General features: G+C 39.5%; 1 protein-coding gene across 2 annotated transcripts in view; it reads left to right on the top strand.

The window, feature by feature from the left end:
- GCC2 (GRIP and coiled-coil domain containing 2) overlaps positions 1 to 14,894 on the top strand; it is a 66,351-nt gene that overhangs the window by 43,569 nt on the left and 7,888 nt on the right. For both annotated transcript variants that reach the window (XM_064572675.1, XM_045885303.3), the window contains 4 exons: positions 2,525 to 2,742; positions 4,331 to 4,525; positions 5,493 to 5,632; positions 6,569 to 6,770. In XM_064572675.1, coding sequence (XP_064428745.1) covers positions 2,525 to 2,742; positions 4,331 to 4,525; positions 5,493 to 5,632; positions 6,569 to 6,770 — 755 coding nt within the window. The remainder of the gene's footprint in view (positions 1 to 2,524; positions 2,743 to 4,330; positions 4,526 to 5,492; positions 5,633 to 6,568; positions 6,771 to 14,894) is intronic.

Consider the following 14,894-nt stretch of genomic DNA (forward strand, 5'->3'; position numbering starts at 1 on the left):
CTCCTATGGCCTTCATTGCCAGAATGTTTCTTTTTAAAAAACCCACTTTCCAACTCAGGTGTCAAATTATAAGCATTTTTCTTTTTCTCTAGAGGAAAACATTCAGACAGTTGCTGACTGAAAAAGAATATGGAACTTACCTCTGCAACTGTCTTCAACTTGTCATATTGTTACCCTTTGTTAATCAGTACTTAAATTAAACATCAGGAGCATTGGGAAGGGGAACAGATTATTGTGAACAAGGAACTTTGAATTCCTGTAATGAAGAAATTGGGTAGTAATATCTGTTGTACCTTAGACTAAGGAAAAGAGTTCTTCATTGAGCATCAAGGGTATTGGAATACTTTATACATCTCAGGTATGCTTTTAATTGATGGTAATCTTGAAAGCTTCATTTTCTTGGCTTTCTAATCGTGTATTTATGTATGTTAACCCTGTAAATCAAAAGTTTCAGGGAAGGTCTATCAATATTCTAGCTACCTATCACCAGGGTTTACTGGGAGATTAGCTGAAATACAGTGATGCTTGTTATTTACATCAGAAATTTCCCACATTTATTCTCTACTCTAGAAAAGTTATTGCAAATTATATTGCTCACACAAAGTGCAAGTGATGCCTCTAAATTTCAGTAACTATTTTGGGGGGCCCCTACTATGTGCCAGTCTCTCTTCTAAGTGCTAAAAACTTCACAGCATTTTGAGATATCTTTAGAGATCTTATCCCCCTTCTTCAGAAATATCAAGAATAATATTGTTACTGTCTGTACCCCAGTATGAAGAAATAGCCTTTTCTTTATAAATTCTCTTTTTAAACATCTTAATATTCATACTTCCCCTATATGAGATTGTAAAAATGGCTTAAGAGGAATAAGTAGGCTGACCAACTAATACGTACATTTTCCAGAGGATCCAGCTATTTAAACACCCCAGTAACAGCTGAGACAGTAAATTTCCATCAGCATAGCCATTCTGGGTCCAAGTGGGTGTTCAAGCTTCTAGCTCTTAAATAGGTAGAGCAGAGGTGTCATTGAGACCACCTGCAAACTACCAACCTTACCCTAGCTTTAAAATGTAGCTATTATCTTCCTTAGAAAATTATTGTCATGACTGCTGATGGTTCTTCCTTTACTTTTGTAGTAGTGTTTAACATAATGCTCACAGAAAAATGCAGATTTGAGGAGTAACATATACACTAGCATTTTCTGAACTCATTGATCAGTGTGAACTTGGCACTTAAGAAACCTTTTCTGAAACGTGGTATTTTTATTGTATGTCACCTTTTAGCCACTAAATCTTGTTTTAAAACCTTATATGGTGTGCATATGTGTAGCACATAGAAAAAAGATCTTGGAATGCTACATGCTAAACCATTAACAATGTCTACCCCTGGAGCTGGGATTTTACACTGCAGGGGACGGGAGCGAATAAGAGAGGGCTCTCACTTTTTTCTATAATTGGTTCCATACTGTTTGAATTTTTATGAGAGTACTTGTGATACTTGTGGCTCTCTGGCATAAAAAGAAAACTTTTTTTTCTTTTTTTTTTTTTAACCAAAGCCAAATGTAAAATATCAAGACTACAAGTGAACCCATTAAAAATAGTGGTCCCCAAATTATAGTTGCACTGGCTAGCACCAAGCTGACTACATAAAAATTGTATGGAAAACTGCTAAAAGTAGGTGATTTCTAAGACCACCTTTGGAAATTTCTGATTCAGTGGCTCTGGGTTGAGAACTAGATGTCTGTATTTTGAACAAGGGACCCGATGATTCTAACGCGCAGCAAGAGTCAAAAACAGCTATAGTAAACCAAGCCTTTGTGTTTCAGAGTTTTATGTTAATTGGCTCAAAAATTATTCAGAAAACTTCCTTTAAGGCTTTCCTTAAGACTTTATTTATGAATCAAAAGAACGTATTTTTTTCCTGTTTTCAAGGTAATAAAGAAAAGATACTCTATGCTTATATGAGCTCCCACATAAGATAACCTGAAAAAGGGACTGATTTAAAGTGTAATTATATTATGCCCTAAATTTAGCCCTATTTTCTTTTTTTTTTTTTTTTTTTTTTAAGATTTTATTTATTTGAGAGAGAGAAAGAGCACAAGAGGGGGTAGTGGGAGAGGGAGAAGCAGACTCTCTGCTGAGCAGGGAGCCCGATGCGGGACTCGATCCCGGGACTCCAGGATCATGACCTGAGCCGAAGGCAGTCGCTTAACCAACTGAGCCACCCAGGCGCCCTAGCCCTATTTTCTGATAAGTGATGAAGGAAGTTCCTCACCTGCACCTTTGTACCATAGTTACTCAAACGAGGTTCCTTGAATTACAGAACACAGAGATGATTTGAACTAGGTGACAGCCAGTCCCCAGATGGTTAACGCAGCTGGTACCATTACAGATGCTTAGCAGTTAATTCATACATTTAGTAGATATCTCAAGGCTAATTACCAAGTAGAACCCAGTTGAGAAAAGCTGAGTCAGGATGTCAAATTGAAAGATCTGCTATGAAGTAAGTTCTTCTCACCCTTCAGGTTGTGTTCAATACAATCAGAGAACATGATGCTGAAGTCTGAACATGCACAGACCGTGAGTCAACTGACATCCCAAAATGAGGTCCTTCGCAGCAGCTTCCGTGATCAAGTGCGCCATTTGCAGGAAGAGCATAGAAAGACAATGGAAACTTTACAGCAGCAGCTCTCCAAGGTGGAAGCTCAGCTTTTCCAGGTTAAGAGTGAACCGACCACAAGAAGTACGTGTGTGTGCATGAGAACATCAGTCGTTCACATTCTCACATAGTTTTGTCACTTAAATACATTCTTCACAAATTCATAAGAAAAAAGAAAATTTACTAGATGACAACCAGTGCCAATTCTGTGATTAAGGAATTTTGGATTTGCTTACTGAGAAGATATTTGAACCATTTGAACCCTTCTTGATTATACTTACAGCAGCCTACATCACCTCTTACAGTACTGATTTTCATGTATCTATTATCCTCCATGTAATGCTATTTCCTTTTCTCTGACTCAGACATATTCTGCAGTCTCATGACATGTGTCCAAATCCCAGTATTCACTGAATCTGTTTGGTGTTCTCCATTGTTAGTCATCAAATATATCTATTATTTTGTAATTAGGAATATTATAGTGAGAGGCTTAGAAACACCCAAGCCCCACTGAACTTATAGGATTGATTGGTCAATATAGCTTCTTCCCTTTAAAATTTCTACTTAGTTGGAGATTTAGTTCAGCTGCACCTGGTATCTTCCTTTCTACTCCCTGGAAGAGATGGGAATATTCCAGCCAAGATGAGGTTACATTTTAGCTTTATTAAGTATCAACTTTATACTTAATAGCATTTACCTTGGAAAATGTCACCAGGACATTGGCACCAATGGGTTACTCATCAGGGTCCGAAGCCAGCTTCAAGAAATTCAGCCTATGCCAAGAGTCATCAAAGGAAGTAATCAGTCAGGGAAACAACAGTCACACGAGAGATTGTGATCTAGGAATCAGCAGTGGAATAAGCAGTTGGCACAATATCAGAAATCCTGGAAAGTGCTTCAACAAAGGCAGCTGGAAGCTAATGTTTGAGAGAAAGGAGGAGGCAACTTCATGGAATGGAAAGTAAATGAAATTGGAAGTTAAAAGATACGGGTTAGAATTCTGGTCCCTGACCCTGCTATGATGCCTTGGGCAAAGTCATTTAATTTCTCTGACCTTTGGGTTTCTCAGGATTAATAAAGTAATGTGTTTGAAAGTGCCTTATAATTCTTACAGTTCTATGTAAGTGTTCACTATCAGCAAGCAGGAAAGCCTAGCTGGGGAAGTATAATAGATTAGTTCCCTGCCCTGGGTCCTAGGCTTTTCTTGGCTGAACACTGAAGATGTGAGGGGGCGATGGTAGGACCCGGCAGAGGTGAAAGGGTAAGGTAGTAATGAACATCTGCTCAGCAGAGTTCAGCAGGCGTATTGAGTCAGTACACAGCTATCTGAAATACCTAATCCTCAAAAACAGAGTCTAGTTTGAGAATTTCTGCCAGTATTTTGCAACAGTATAGCCCTCTCTATTATGGTATCTAATAGTAGATTTTACCTAGGTGGTAGCAAATAATTTATAGTTCCTGTTGAAATTACTTAAACGGTTGAAGTCAATAACTAAATTTTTAGGGCAGTCTTAGAAATTCTTTATGCACCGTTTGTCTTCTAGTTATTGAAATTCCCTCTCATACCATTTGACATTCCTATGATCACTTTGATTTCATTGTGTACTTCTGTGAATGTAGAATCCATGATTTTGAACAATCTCAACTTACTTTTTTTAAAAAAATGTAATAGGTCCAGCTGCTTCTCACCAACCTTTGAAGAACCTTCGAGAAAGGAGAAGCACAGAAGTCCCCCTTCTGGACATGTATGCCATTACCCGGGAGGAGGGAGAAGGAATGGAGACAACCGACACGGAGTCCGTATCTTCCTCCGGCACTCACACACAGTCTTTAGAACAGCTGCTTAATTCTCCTGAAACTAAACTGGGTATGTTTTTCCTATTTACCTCTACTATCTTGTCTAATAAATCCTAACTCTAAGTTATGCGTGCTTTTTTGAGCTACTCTAAGAAAATTTCTTTCAGTGTTGCACTCCAAATGGAAAACTCCTGCAGAATGAAACAGTTGAGTTTTTTAAAATAAAATGCTAGTTCTGCCCCAAGCTTGAGCCAGAAATAGATGGTTGGAAGTCCTGTAGTGGTATCGGAAAGTAGGATGAGCTATTCTCTCACCCTTCTAAAAAGTTGACAGCTTTCGTTTATTCTTCTGAGTGAAGTAGTAGTGCTGAATTTATTAAATATAGTAAAGCTTCGGTATATGTTAGTCTTACCTGTCATGAATGTTCACAATTCAGGGGGACTCTGTTCTCTTCCTGAAGTTTCAGGATCTAGAGTAAGGACTGTTTGTGTCTGTGGTCACTAATCGTGGTGTGGATGGAAACTGTGATCCTGCCAGGCATGGCAGCAGACTCCAGAATTACATCTGGCTTTGTGTTTTTTGCCAAATTACTTGTCAACTCTGAGCCTTTTCCCTTATCTATAAAATTTGAATAATGATACCCACCTCATATAATATTCTTACAAGCATCCATGATAGAAATGTTATTATTCCCCTCGTTCATAAGTAAAACAACATAAACTCTTGGGACATAGAGGAGTGTGAGTGGGGAAACTGATAGAATAGTCTAGAAACACAGGACAAACAAATTCAAGAATTGGCACTCGTAGAGCTTGAATTCAATTAGATTATATGCTTTACAACAGAGATTCTGCCTTATTTGTGTTACGTTACATGTAACCTACCAACTGAGATACATTGAATAGAAGAATGCCAGAGAGAGTGGGCCTAAGTAATATTGCAGAGTAAAATATCTGTGTTTAGGTATATTTCTTACTTAGAATCTTCATCTGTAATCTCTGATTTTGAAAATTAATTACTGGAACAACATCTTGCAGAGCCTCCTCTATGGCATGCTGAATTTACCAAAGAAGAATTGGTTCAAAAGCTCAGTTCCACCACAAAAAGTGCCGATCACTTAAACGGCCTGCTTCGGGACACAGAAGCAACCAATGCAATCCTTATGGAACAAATTAAGGTAAGGTCAAATACTGCCACCCAGAAAATACTCTCTGCAACAGGTTGGTTTTCTTGACGCCCTCCCCCCCACTCTCCAGATGAGACACATCCATCACATCTTGATTCTTTATGATATTACATTCCTAAAAATGAGAACTAGGTATTTAAATAATAACTTTTGGCTAACTTTTCTGAACTAACCTAAAATGATGAAATATAACTATTTTTGTTTGTTTCAACCCAGAAATCTTCCTCAAAGACTTCAGCATTCTACCATCTTTTGCATATCATCTGTTTCCCCATTTTTCTGGTAGTATTTTAGATTGTCTTACATTCCTGAATTTTCACTCTGTCATAGACTTGGCTTTTGTTTTGGTGAACAAAACAGCCATCGTTCATCATGTAAATACAACTTCCCAGTGGACACTGTAACTACCTGCAGTCTGTGAGCAGGGCAGGAAAGGGGTCAGTGGTGGATGTAGATATTTACTTTAGGCCCTGGTTTCAAGCTGTGCTTGCCCTCTGCAGTGTGCCTTATCCCACGGCCCTGAGCCCACTAGTTTACTTTCTGTAGAGAATAGGAGGTGAAGGGAACATCATGGTACCAACCAAAACTGAGGACTTGACATCAGTCCTCAGTTTTTGACCCCAGTTCCCATGCTCCCCTGTACTTTGAGGCAGAAACTTCTTGATGTTTCTGCAGGATCCGTTCTGTCCTCTTGTCAGTGGTACTGGGTGAGCCATTGGGCTGAGTCTCTTCCATTTTATCTGCTTCCCATCTTGTAGGAATTTCTTGGTATTTCTCATCTATTTTTTTTCTTCTCTCCTAATCTCTCCGTTATAGTTATTTTGGGGGGCATTTAAGGGGGAAGAGAAGAAGAGTACATGGGTTCAGTCTGCCATGTTTAACCTGAAGCTCCAAAAATTCATTTTTAACTCATTTCTCCAACATCAGCTCCTCAAAAGTGAAATAAGAAGATTGGAAAGAAATCAGGAACGAGAAAAGTCTGTAGCTAACCTGGAATACTTGAAGAATGTCTTGCTACAATTCATTTTCCTGAAACCAGGTAGTGAGAAAGAGAGGCTCCTTCCTGTTATAGATACAATGTTGCAGCTCAGCCCTGAAGAAAAGGGAAAACTGACTGCAATTGCTCAAGGTAGGTGAAGGAAAGTATTAAAACTCCTGTTGCATAACTTACACTAAATGTTGGCCTTGTGGTTGAGACTTTGTGTGTGTGCTTACAAATTTTTTCGTGACGCTGTACTTAAAACATTTAAATTTTGTTCATTTGGGTGAGTTCTATCGTATGTGTAACCTGTGACTAGATTTGAAAAGCTAATGTTTTAACACATTAGGGCAATTATAGTACATAATATAACTTTAAGATGCAGCAAAATACAATACAGTGTTTAGTTAGATCTTTGAAAATTAAACATGTAGTTCTAGATTGAATTCTATCAAAGAATGTGGTTTTATTTTATATCATAATTTTTTAACATGTATTAGCTTATTCTTTCCTACTCCTCCCCCCCCCCACCCCTTCCCCCACCAAATTCTAGAGTCAGCAGAGTCATATGGCCCAACATTTGGTACACAGCGTACCCAACAGTCCCGTTTCTCAAGGCAGACAGTTTTAAAGCTGTCCTGTATTCGGAGCTTAGATTTTTGTGGCAAATAGATTTAACACTGTGATTTCATAAACTCCTTTAAAATGATTTGCATACAACTGCTGTAGTTACCTGATTTCAGACTGCATCTTAAGGATGCACTTAAGGATCATGGTTTCATTTTTGTTAATTTAAAATGTTTTTGTTAGTGACCTTTTCAAGCAAATACAGGCAGAATGCTGTCATGTCCCTGTAGCTCTCACTCATCTTTAACAATTTTCATGGTCAGACTTCTTTTGACAGGGGAATAGCAAGAGCTAGAGTTTGGGGGTTTTTTATGATTTTATTTATTTATTTGACAGAGAGAGGGAGAGAGAGCACAAGCAGAGGGAGCTTCAGGCAGAGGGAGAGGGAGCCCAAGGCAGAGGAGCTCGATCCCAGGACCCTGGAATCATGACCTGAGCTGAAGGCAGACACTTAACCAACTAGGCCACCCAGGTGCCCCAAGGCTAGAGATTTTAAAGCAGATCCCACACATCATGATTTCCCCAGCAAACACTTCACTGTGTATCAGACTCCTCTGCCATCTACACCCAGTTCGTGCCCACTGTTCCCATTATTGCAGATGTCTTTATACAGCATCTTAATAGGGCTCACACATTGCATTTGGTTGATATCCCTTAAGCTCTGTTTTGTTTTTGTTATCTATAGCATTTCCATGTTCCTTTTTGTAATATGTCAGTTATTAGTTGAAGAAACTGGTCATTTGTCCTACAGAAGCTCAGTTCTGGATTTGGCACTTTGAGATAGCATTTAAGTTGTTCCATTGTTGCCTATAAATAGGAAGTCAGATCTCTGATTAGATCCAGGTGTAATTGGACAGGGTGGGAGATAAAAATCCCTCATAGTTAGTGTTGTGTACTTTCTGAGACATCACATCAGTAGGCCCAAAATGTCTAGTTGTCCCACTTTTGACTGGCTTATGCCATCATGTTGGTGCCTTTTTTTTTCCTTAAGATTTTATTTATTTGAGAGAGAGAATGCGTGCGCATGAGCACGGGGAAGGGCAGAGGGAAAGGGACAAGCAGACTCCCTGCAGGAGTCAATCCCAGAACCCTGAGATCATGACCTGAGCCAAAGTCAGACACTTAACCAGCTGAGCCACCCAAGTGCCCCATGCTGGTGCTCTTTAACATCCTAAAATCTGGACTAAACTGATAATGCTGGAGAGTGGTCCTTAAAATGGAACAGGTGTCAGAATCATCTGGGGAGATGATTAAACTCAGATTGCTGGCCACCCCCCCTCCCCCCAACAGTTTCTGATTCAGTAAATTTAGGGTGGAACCCAAAAGTTTGCAGTTTTAACAAGTTCACCTGGTCTGGTGACCATACCTCAAGAACCCCTGATCTAGACGACTGATGATTTGGCTGTGGTTTGGGGGAGGTTTTTTGTTGTTGTTTTTGGTTTGGTTTTTCAGAAATACTTCATAGTAGTGCTGATTGTTTCTTTGAAACTGTTTTGTTACAATACATCTGTGTAATAATGAGGGAGGAAGGTTCTCAATACTGATAGTAATCTCAGGTCTGCTAATTGTAGGGTACATTACCTTAGCCGCAATAGTATTTTTGTCACAAGATCCAAAATAAGAATACATCATGTACATTTTTTGGTAATGTAGTTATCCTAAATCACAAATTTGCTTTTATATATTACTTTTTGCTTATTCTACCAAAGCTAAAACTGTTTTTTTCATTGTAAAATTAATCAGGACTTTAGGAAGAATATGTGTTTTTTTAAATTAAAACATACTTCAGTGATATCTCAAATATTTAGCATATCTAATAATCCTTCTAAAAGCCCAGCATGTTTAATGTAATATAGATGTTACTAACACGCAAGTGACTCCTGTAAGTTGAGGATATGTTGATTAAAAGATCTCAAACAGGGATGCCTGGGTGGCTCAGTCGGTTAAGCATCTGCCTTCGGCTCAGGTCATGATCCCAGGGTCCTGGGATCGAGTCCCGCATCGGGCTCCCTGCTCCGCGGGGAGCCTGCTTCTCCCTCTGCCTCTGTCTCTCTCTCTGTCTCTCATGAATAAATTTAAAAAATAAATAAATAAATAAATAAATAAAAGATCTCAAACAGACTAACCTAAGTGTTCTGGTAACACAGATGTTATCGATCATCGCATAGGAGACATATAAGAAGTTCATTAGAAACCCAGAACTCTAAGACAGGTTTTTTGCTAAGTCCTATAAACGTATAGGAAGACCCCCCCCATTATTAAACTTAAACTAGTGTACCTTTGAAAGGTTATTCACTTCTTATCTCTTATTTACATGAGCAAACAAAAGAAAACTTATAAAAATTGAATTAAAAATAGTTATGGTCTGGCAGCAGATAGAGATATGGCTTAAGCAAGAATTATTGAACTGAAAGGTAGGTCAGAAGGAATTATTTAGAATTCAGCAGAGAGAAACAAAACAATGGAAGAAAAAACTGAAAGAGTGGGTAATAGAAATAGAGGATAGAATGAAGACAACCAACATATATTTGATAATTGAAGTTCTAGAAGGAGAGGAAAGAATGAGGTAGAGACAGTATTTGAAGAGAATGAAAATTTTTCAGAGCTGCTGAAGGACATCCATTCACACATTTGAAAAATCTCAATACAATTTCAAGTAGAATAAATAAAAGGAAGTCTACCTCTTCACATAAAAGTGAAACTGCCCACCAAAAGGGACAGAGAAAAGTCCTCAAAAGAAGACCCATTGCCGGAGTTTGAAAAGATGGCGGAGGAGTAGGGGACCCTATTCCCACTGGTCCCCGGAATTGAGCTGGATATCTACCAGACCGCTCTGAACACCCACAAAATCAGCCTGAGATGTAAGAAGCTATATCTGGATCTCTACAAACAGAATATTGCAGGCAGTTGGTTTTGAGCTGTGAAGCGGGGAGTTGTGATTCTGTGGTTAGATATTGGAAGATAAACGGAAGGGAGAGGGAGCTGTCAGGATCCTGTACCACCAGTTCACGAAAGCCTCCTACGTTGGGGACAGGGCACAGACTCACAGACTGGTAATGGCGGGGAAAGGACTTTAGGGCAGCCTCTCAGACTGACATCTGGAGCAGCAGGGCCTCACATGCGAACTGGGGCGGCTGGCGGTTTTAGAAGCACAAAGGGCAGAGACGTGCCCCTGTGCCCGAAGTGGAGTTGAGGACTGGGAGCCCTCCTGAGGGGCGCATAACCCAGGTTGCTGCAATTTATAGCAGCACAGACAGAAACGGGGATAGTGTGGCCTGGTGAGTGCACTGAAGAACAGACTGTGATCTCTGCTCTGAGGCAGAGGGTTGGAAACCATCTCTTCACTCTGACTCTCGGAAGAGACGCGGAAAGCCAGCAGGGAAAGCCGCCAGAGAACAAAATCCAAAAAAAAAAAAACGGTTTTCACTGAACCCATCCCCCCCCAACTGGGGACAAGGCAACTCTGCCCAAATAGGGTTGCTTGAGTAACAGTGTGGCAGTCCTCTCCCCCAGAAGACAGGCTGGGAGAACAAGAGGCCAATAACCCTAAGGTCCCTATAAACCAGGTGCATCTTGCTTGGGTTGTGGTCAGTAATTTGGACTCTGTCCATTCCCAAACCACCCATCAATAGAATGACTAGGAGGAAGAACCCCCAAGATAGGAAAGACTCAGAGACTGTGACTTCTTTTTTTTTATGTTATGTTAATCACCATACATTACATCATTAGTTTTTGATGTAGTGTTCCATGATTCATTGTTTGCGTATAACACCCAGTGCTCCATGCAGAACATGCCCTCTTTAATACCCATCACCAGGCTAACCCATCCTCCCACCCCTTCCCCTCTAGAACCCTCAGTTTGTTTTTCAGACTCCATCATCTCTCATGGTTCAAGACTGTGACTTCTGCCACAGATTTACAAATGGATACAGATATAACCAAGATGTCAGAAATGGAATTCAGGGTAGCAGTTGTGAAGACAATACTAGAATGGAGAAATCGATTAATGGCAACATAGAGTCTCCAAGGGCAGAAATGAAAGCTGAATTGGCAGAACTTAAAAATGTTACCAATGAGATCCAATCTAATCTAGATGGTCTAACAGCTGTGGGTAAGTGAGGCAGAAGAACGAATTAGTGATCTAGAAGACCAATTGATAGAAAAGAAGAAAAAAGAGGAAGCCAGGGAGAAACAACTCAAAATCCATGAAAACAGAATCAGAGAAATAAGTGACACCATGAAACGTTCCAATGTCAGAATTATTGGGATCCCTCAGAGGGTGGAGAGAAAGAGAGGACTAGAAGATATATTTGAGCAAATCGTAGCTGAGAACTTCCCTAATCTGGGGAATGAAACAAACATTTGTGTCCTAGAGGCAGAGGGGACCCCTCCCAAGATCAAGGAAAACAGGCCAACACCCCGGCATGTAATAGTAAAACTCACAAATCTTAGAACAAAGGAAACCATCTTAAGGGCAGTTAGGGGGAAGAGATTCCTTATGTACAGAGGGAGGAACATCAGAATAACGTCAGACCTATCCACAGAAACCTGGCAAGCCAGAAAGGGCTGGCAAGACAAATGCAGGGTACTAAATGAAAGGAACATGCAGCCAAGAATACTTTGTCCGGCAAGGCTGTCATTTAGAATGGATGGAGAGATGCAGAGTTTCCAAGACTGGCAGAAACTGAAAGAATATGTGACCACTAAGCTGGCCCTGCAAGAAATACTAAGGGGGGTTCTATAAAAGGAGAAAGACCCCAAGAGTGATATAGAACAGAAATTTACAGAGATGATCTATAGAAACAAGGACTTCACAGGCAACAGGATGACAATAAATTCGTATCTTTCAATATCACTCTGAACGTGAACAGCCTAAATGCTCCCATAAAATGGCACAGGGCTGCAGATTGAATAAAAAGACAGGACCAATCCATATGCCGTCTACAAGAGGCTCATTTTGAACCTGAAGATACATCCAGACTTAAAGTGAATGGATGGAGATACATCTTCCATGCCAGCGGACCTCAAAAGAAAGCTAGGGTAGCAATTCTTTTATCAGACAAAGTAGATTTTAAGCTAAAGACTGTATTTAGAGACACAGAAGGACACTCTGTCATTCTTAAAGGTTCCATCCAACAAAAGATCTAACAATTGTAAATATCTATGCCCCAACCTGGGAGCAGCCATCTACATAAGCCAACTGTTAACTAAAATAAAGAGTCATATTGATAACAATACGTTAATTGTAGGAGACCTTAACACTCCACTCTCAGCAATAGACAGATCATCTAAGCAAAAAATCAACAAAGAAACAAGAACTTTGAATGACACACTGGACCAGATGAACCTTATAGATATATACAGAACATTCCACCCTCAAACAACAGAATACTTATTCTTCTTGAGCGCACACGGAACTTTCTCCAGAATAGACCACATACTGGATCACAAATCAGGTCTCTACCGATACCAAAAGATTGAGATTATTCCCTGCATATTCTCAGACCATAATGCTTTAAAACTGGAACTCAACCACAAGAAAAATTTGGAAGAAATTCAAACACTTGGAAGCTAAGGAGAACTCTGCTCAAGAATGTTTGGGTCAACCAGGAAATCAAAGAAAAACAATTCATGGAAATCAATGAGAATGAAAACACATCGGTCCAACCTATGGGATACTGCAAAGGTGGTCCTAAGGGGGAAATACATAGCCAACCAAGCCTCATTCAAAAAAATAGAAAAATCCCAAATTCACCAACTAACTCTACACCTTAAAGAACTAGAGAAAAAGCAACAAATGATGCCTAAGCCATGCATTAGAAGAGAAATAATTAAGATCAGAGCAGAGATCAATGAATTAGAAACCAGAAATACAGATCAGATCAACAAAACTAGAAGCTGCTTCTTTGAAAGAATTAATAAGATCGATAAACCCCTGGCCAGACTTATCCAAAAGAAAAGAGAAAGGACCCAAATTAATAAAATTATGAATGAAAGGGGAGAGATCACGACTAACACCAAGGAAATAAATACAATTATTAGAAATTATTATCAACATCTATATGCCAATAAACTGAGCAATCTGGATGAAATGGAGGCCTTCCTGGAAACCTATAAACTCCCAAGACTGAAACAGGAAGAAATTGACAACCTGAACAGGCCAATAACCAGTAATGAGATGGAAGCCATGATCAAAAACCTCCCAAAAAGCAAGAGTCCAGGGCCTGATGGATTCCCTGGGGAATTCTACCGAACATTCAAAGAAGAAATAACACCTATTCTCCTGAAGCTGTTTCAAAAAATAGAAGCAGAAGGGAAGCTTCCAGACTCATTCTATGAGGCCAGCATTACCTTAATCCCCAAACCAGGCAAAGACCCCATTAAAGAGGAGAATTTCAGACCGATATCCCTGATGAATATGGATTCCAAAATTCTCAATAAGATCGTAGCTAATAGGATCCAACAATACATTAAAAGGATCATCCACCACAACCAAGTGGGATTTATCCCTGGGATGCAAGGGTGGTTCAACATTTGCCAATCAATCAGTGCGACAGAACACATTAATAAGAGGAGATAGAAGAACCATATGGTCCTCTCAATTGATGCAGAAAAAGCATTTGACAAAATACAACATCCTTTCCTGATTAAAACTCTTCAGAGTATAGGGATAGAGGGAACATTCCTCAAATTCATAAAATCCGTCTACGAAAACCCCAAAACGAACATCATCCTCAATGGGGGAAAAGCTGAGAGCCTTTCCCTTAAGATCAAGAGCACGTCAAGGATGTCCACTCACCACTATTGTTCAACATTGTACTAGAAGTCCTAGCAACAGCAATCAGACAACAAAAGGAGAAATAAAAGGTATTCAAATTGGCAAAGAAGTCAAATTCTCTCTCTTCACAGATGACATAACACTTTATGTGGAAAACCCAAAAGACTCCACCCCCAAATTACTAGAACTCATAGAGCAATTCAGTAATGTAACAGGATACAAAATTAATGCACAGAAATCAGTTGCTTTCTTATACACTAACAATGCAACTGTAGAAAGAGAAATTAGAGAAACAGTTCCATTTACAATAGCACCAAAAACCATAAGATACCTCAGAATAAACTTAACCAAAGAAGTAAAGGATCTATACTCTAGAAACTACAGAACACTCATGAAAGAAATTGAAAAAGACACAAAAAGATGGAAAAACATTCCATGCTCATGGATCAGAAGAATAAACATTGTTAAAATGTCTATGCTACCCAGAGCAATCTATACCTTCAAACGCCATCCCGATCAAAATTCCAATGACATTTTTCAAAGTGCTGGAACAAACAATCCTAGAATTGGTATGGAATCAGAAAAGACCCTGAATCTCCAAGGAAATGTTGAAAAAGAAAAACAAAGCTGGGGGCATCACATTGCCTGATTTTAAGCTGTATTAAAATCAGCGATCACCAAGACAGCATGGTACTGGCACAAAAACAGACAGACCAGTGGAACAGAATAGAGAGCCCAGATATGGACCCTCAGCTCTGTGGTCAAATAATCTTCAACAAAGCAGGAAAAAATATGCAATGGGAAAAAGACAGTCTCTGCAATAAATGGTGCTGGGAAAATTGGACAGCTATATACAGAAGAATGAAGCA

The sequence above is a fragment of the Mirounga angustirostris genome, unplaced genomic scaffold (genome assembly GCF_029215605.1).
Source record: "Mirounga angustirostris isolate CCGP_5_RB_7025 unplaced genomic scaffold, mMirAng1.0.hap1 SCAF_10, whole genome shotgun sequence".
Lineage (NCBI taxonomy): Eukaryota > Metazoa > Chordata > Mammalia > Carnivora > Phocidae > Mirounga > Mirounga angustirostris.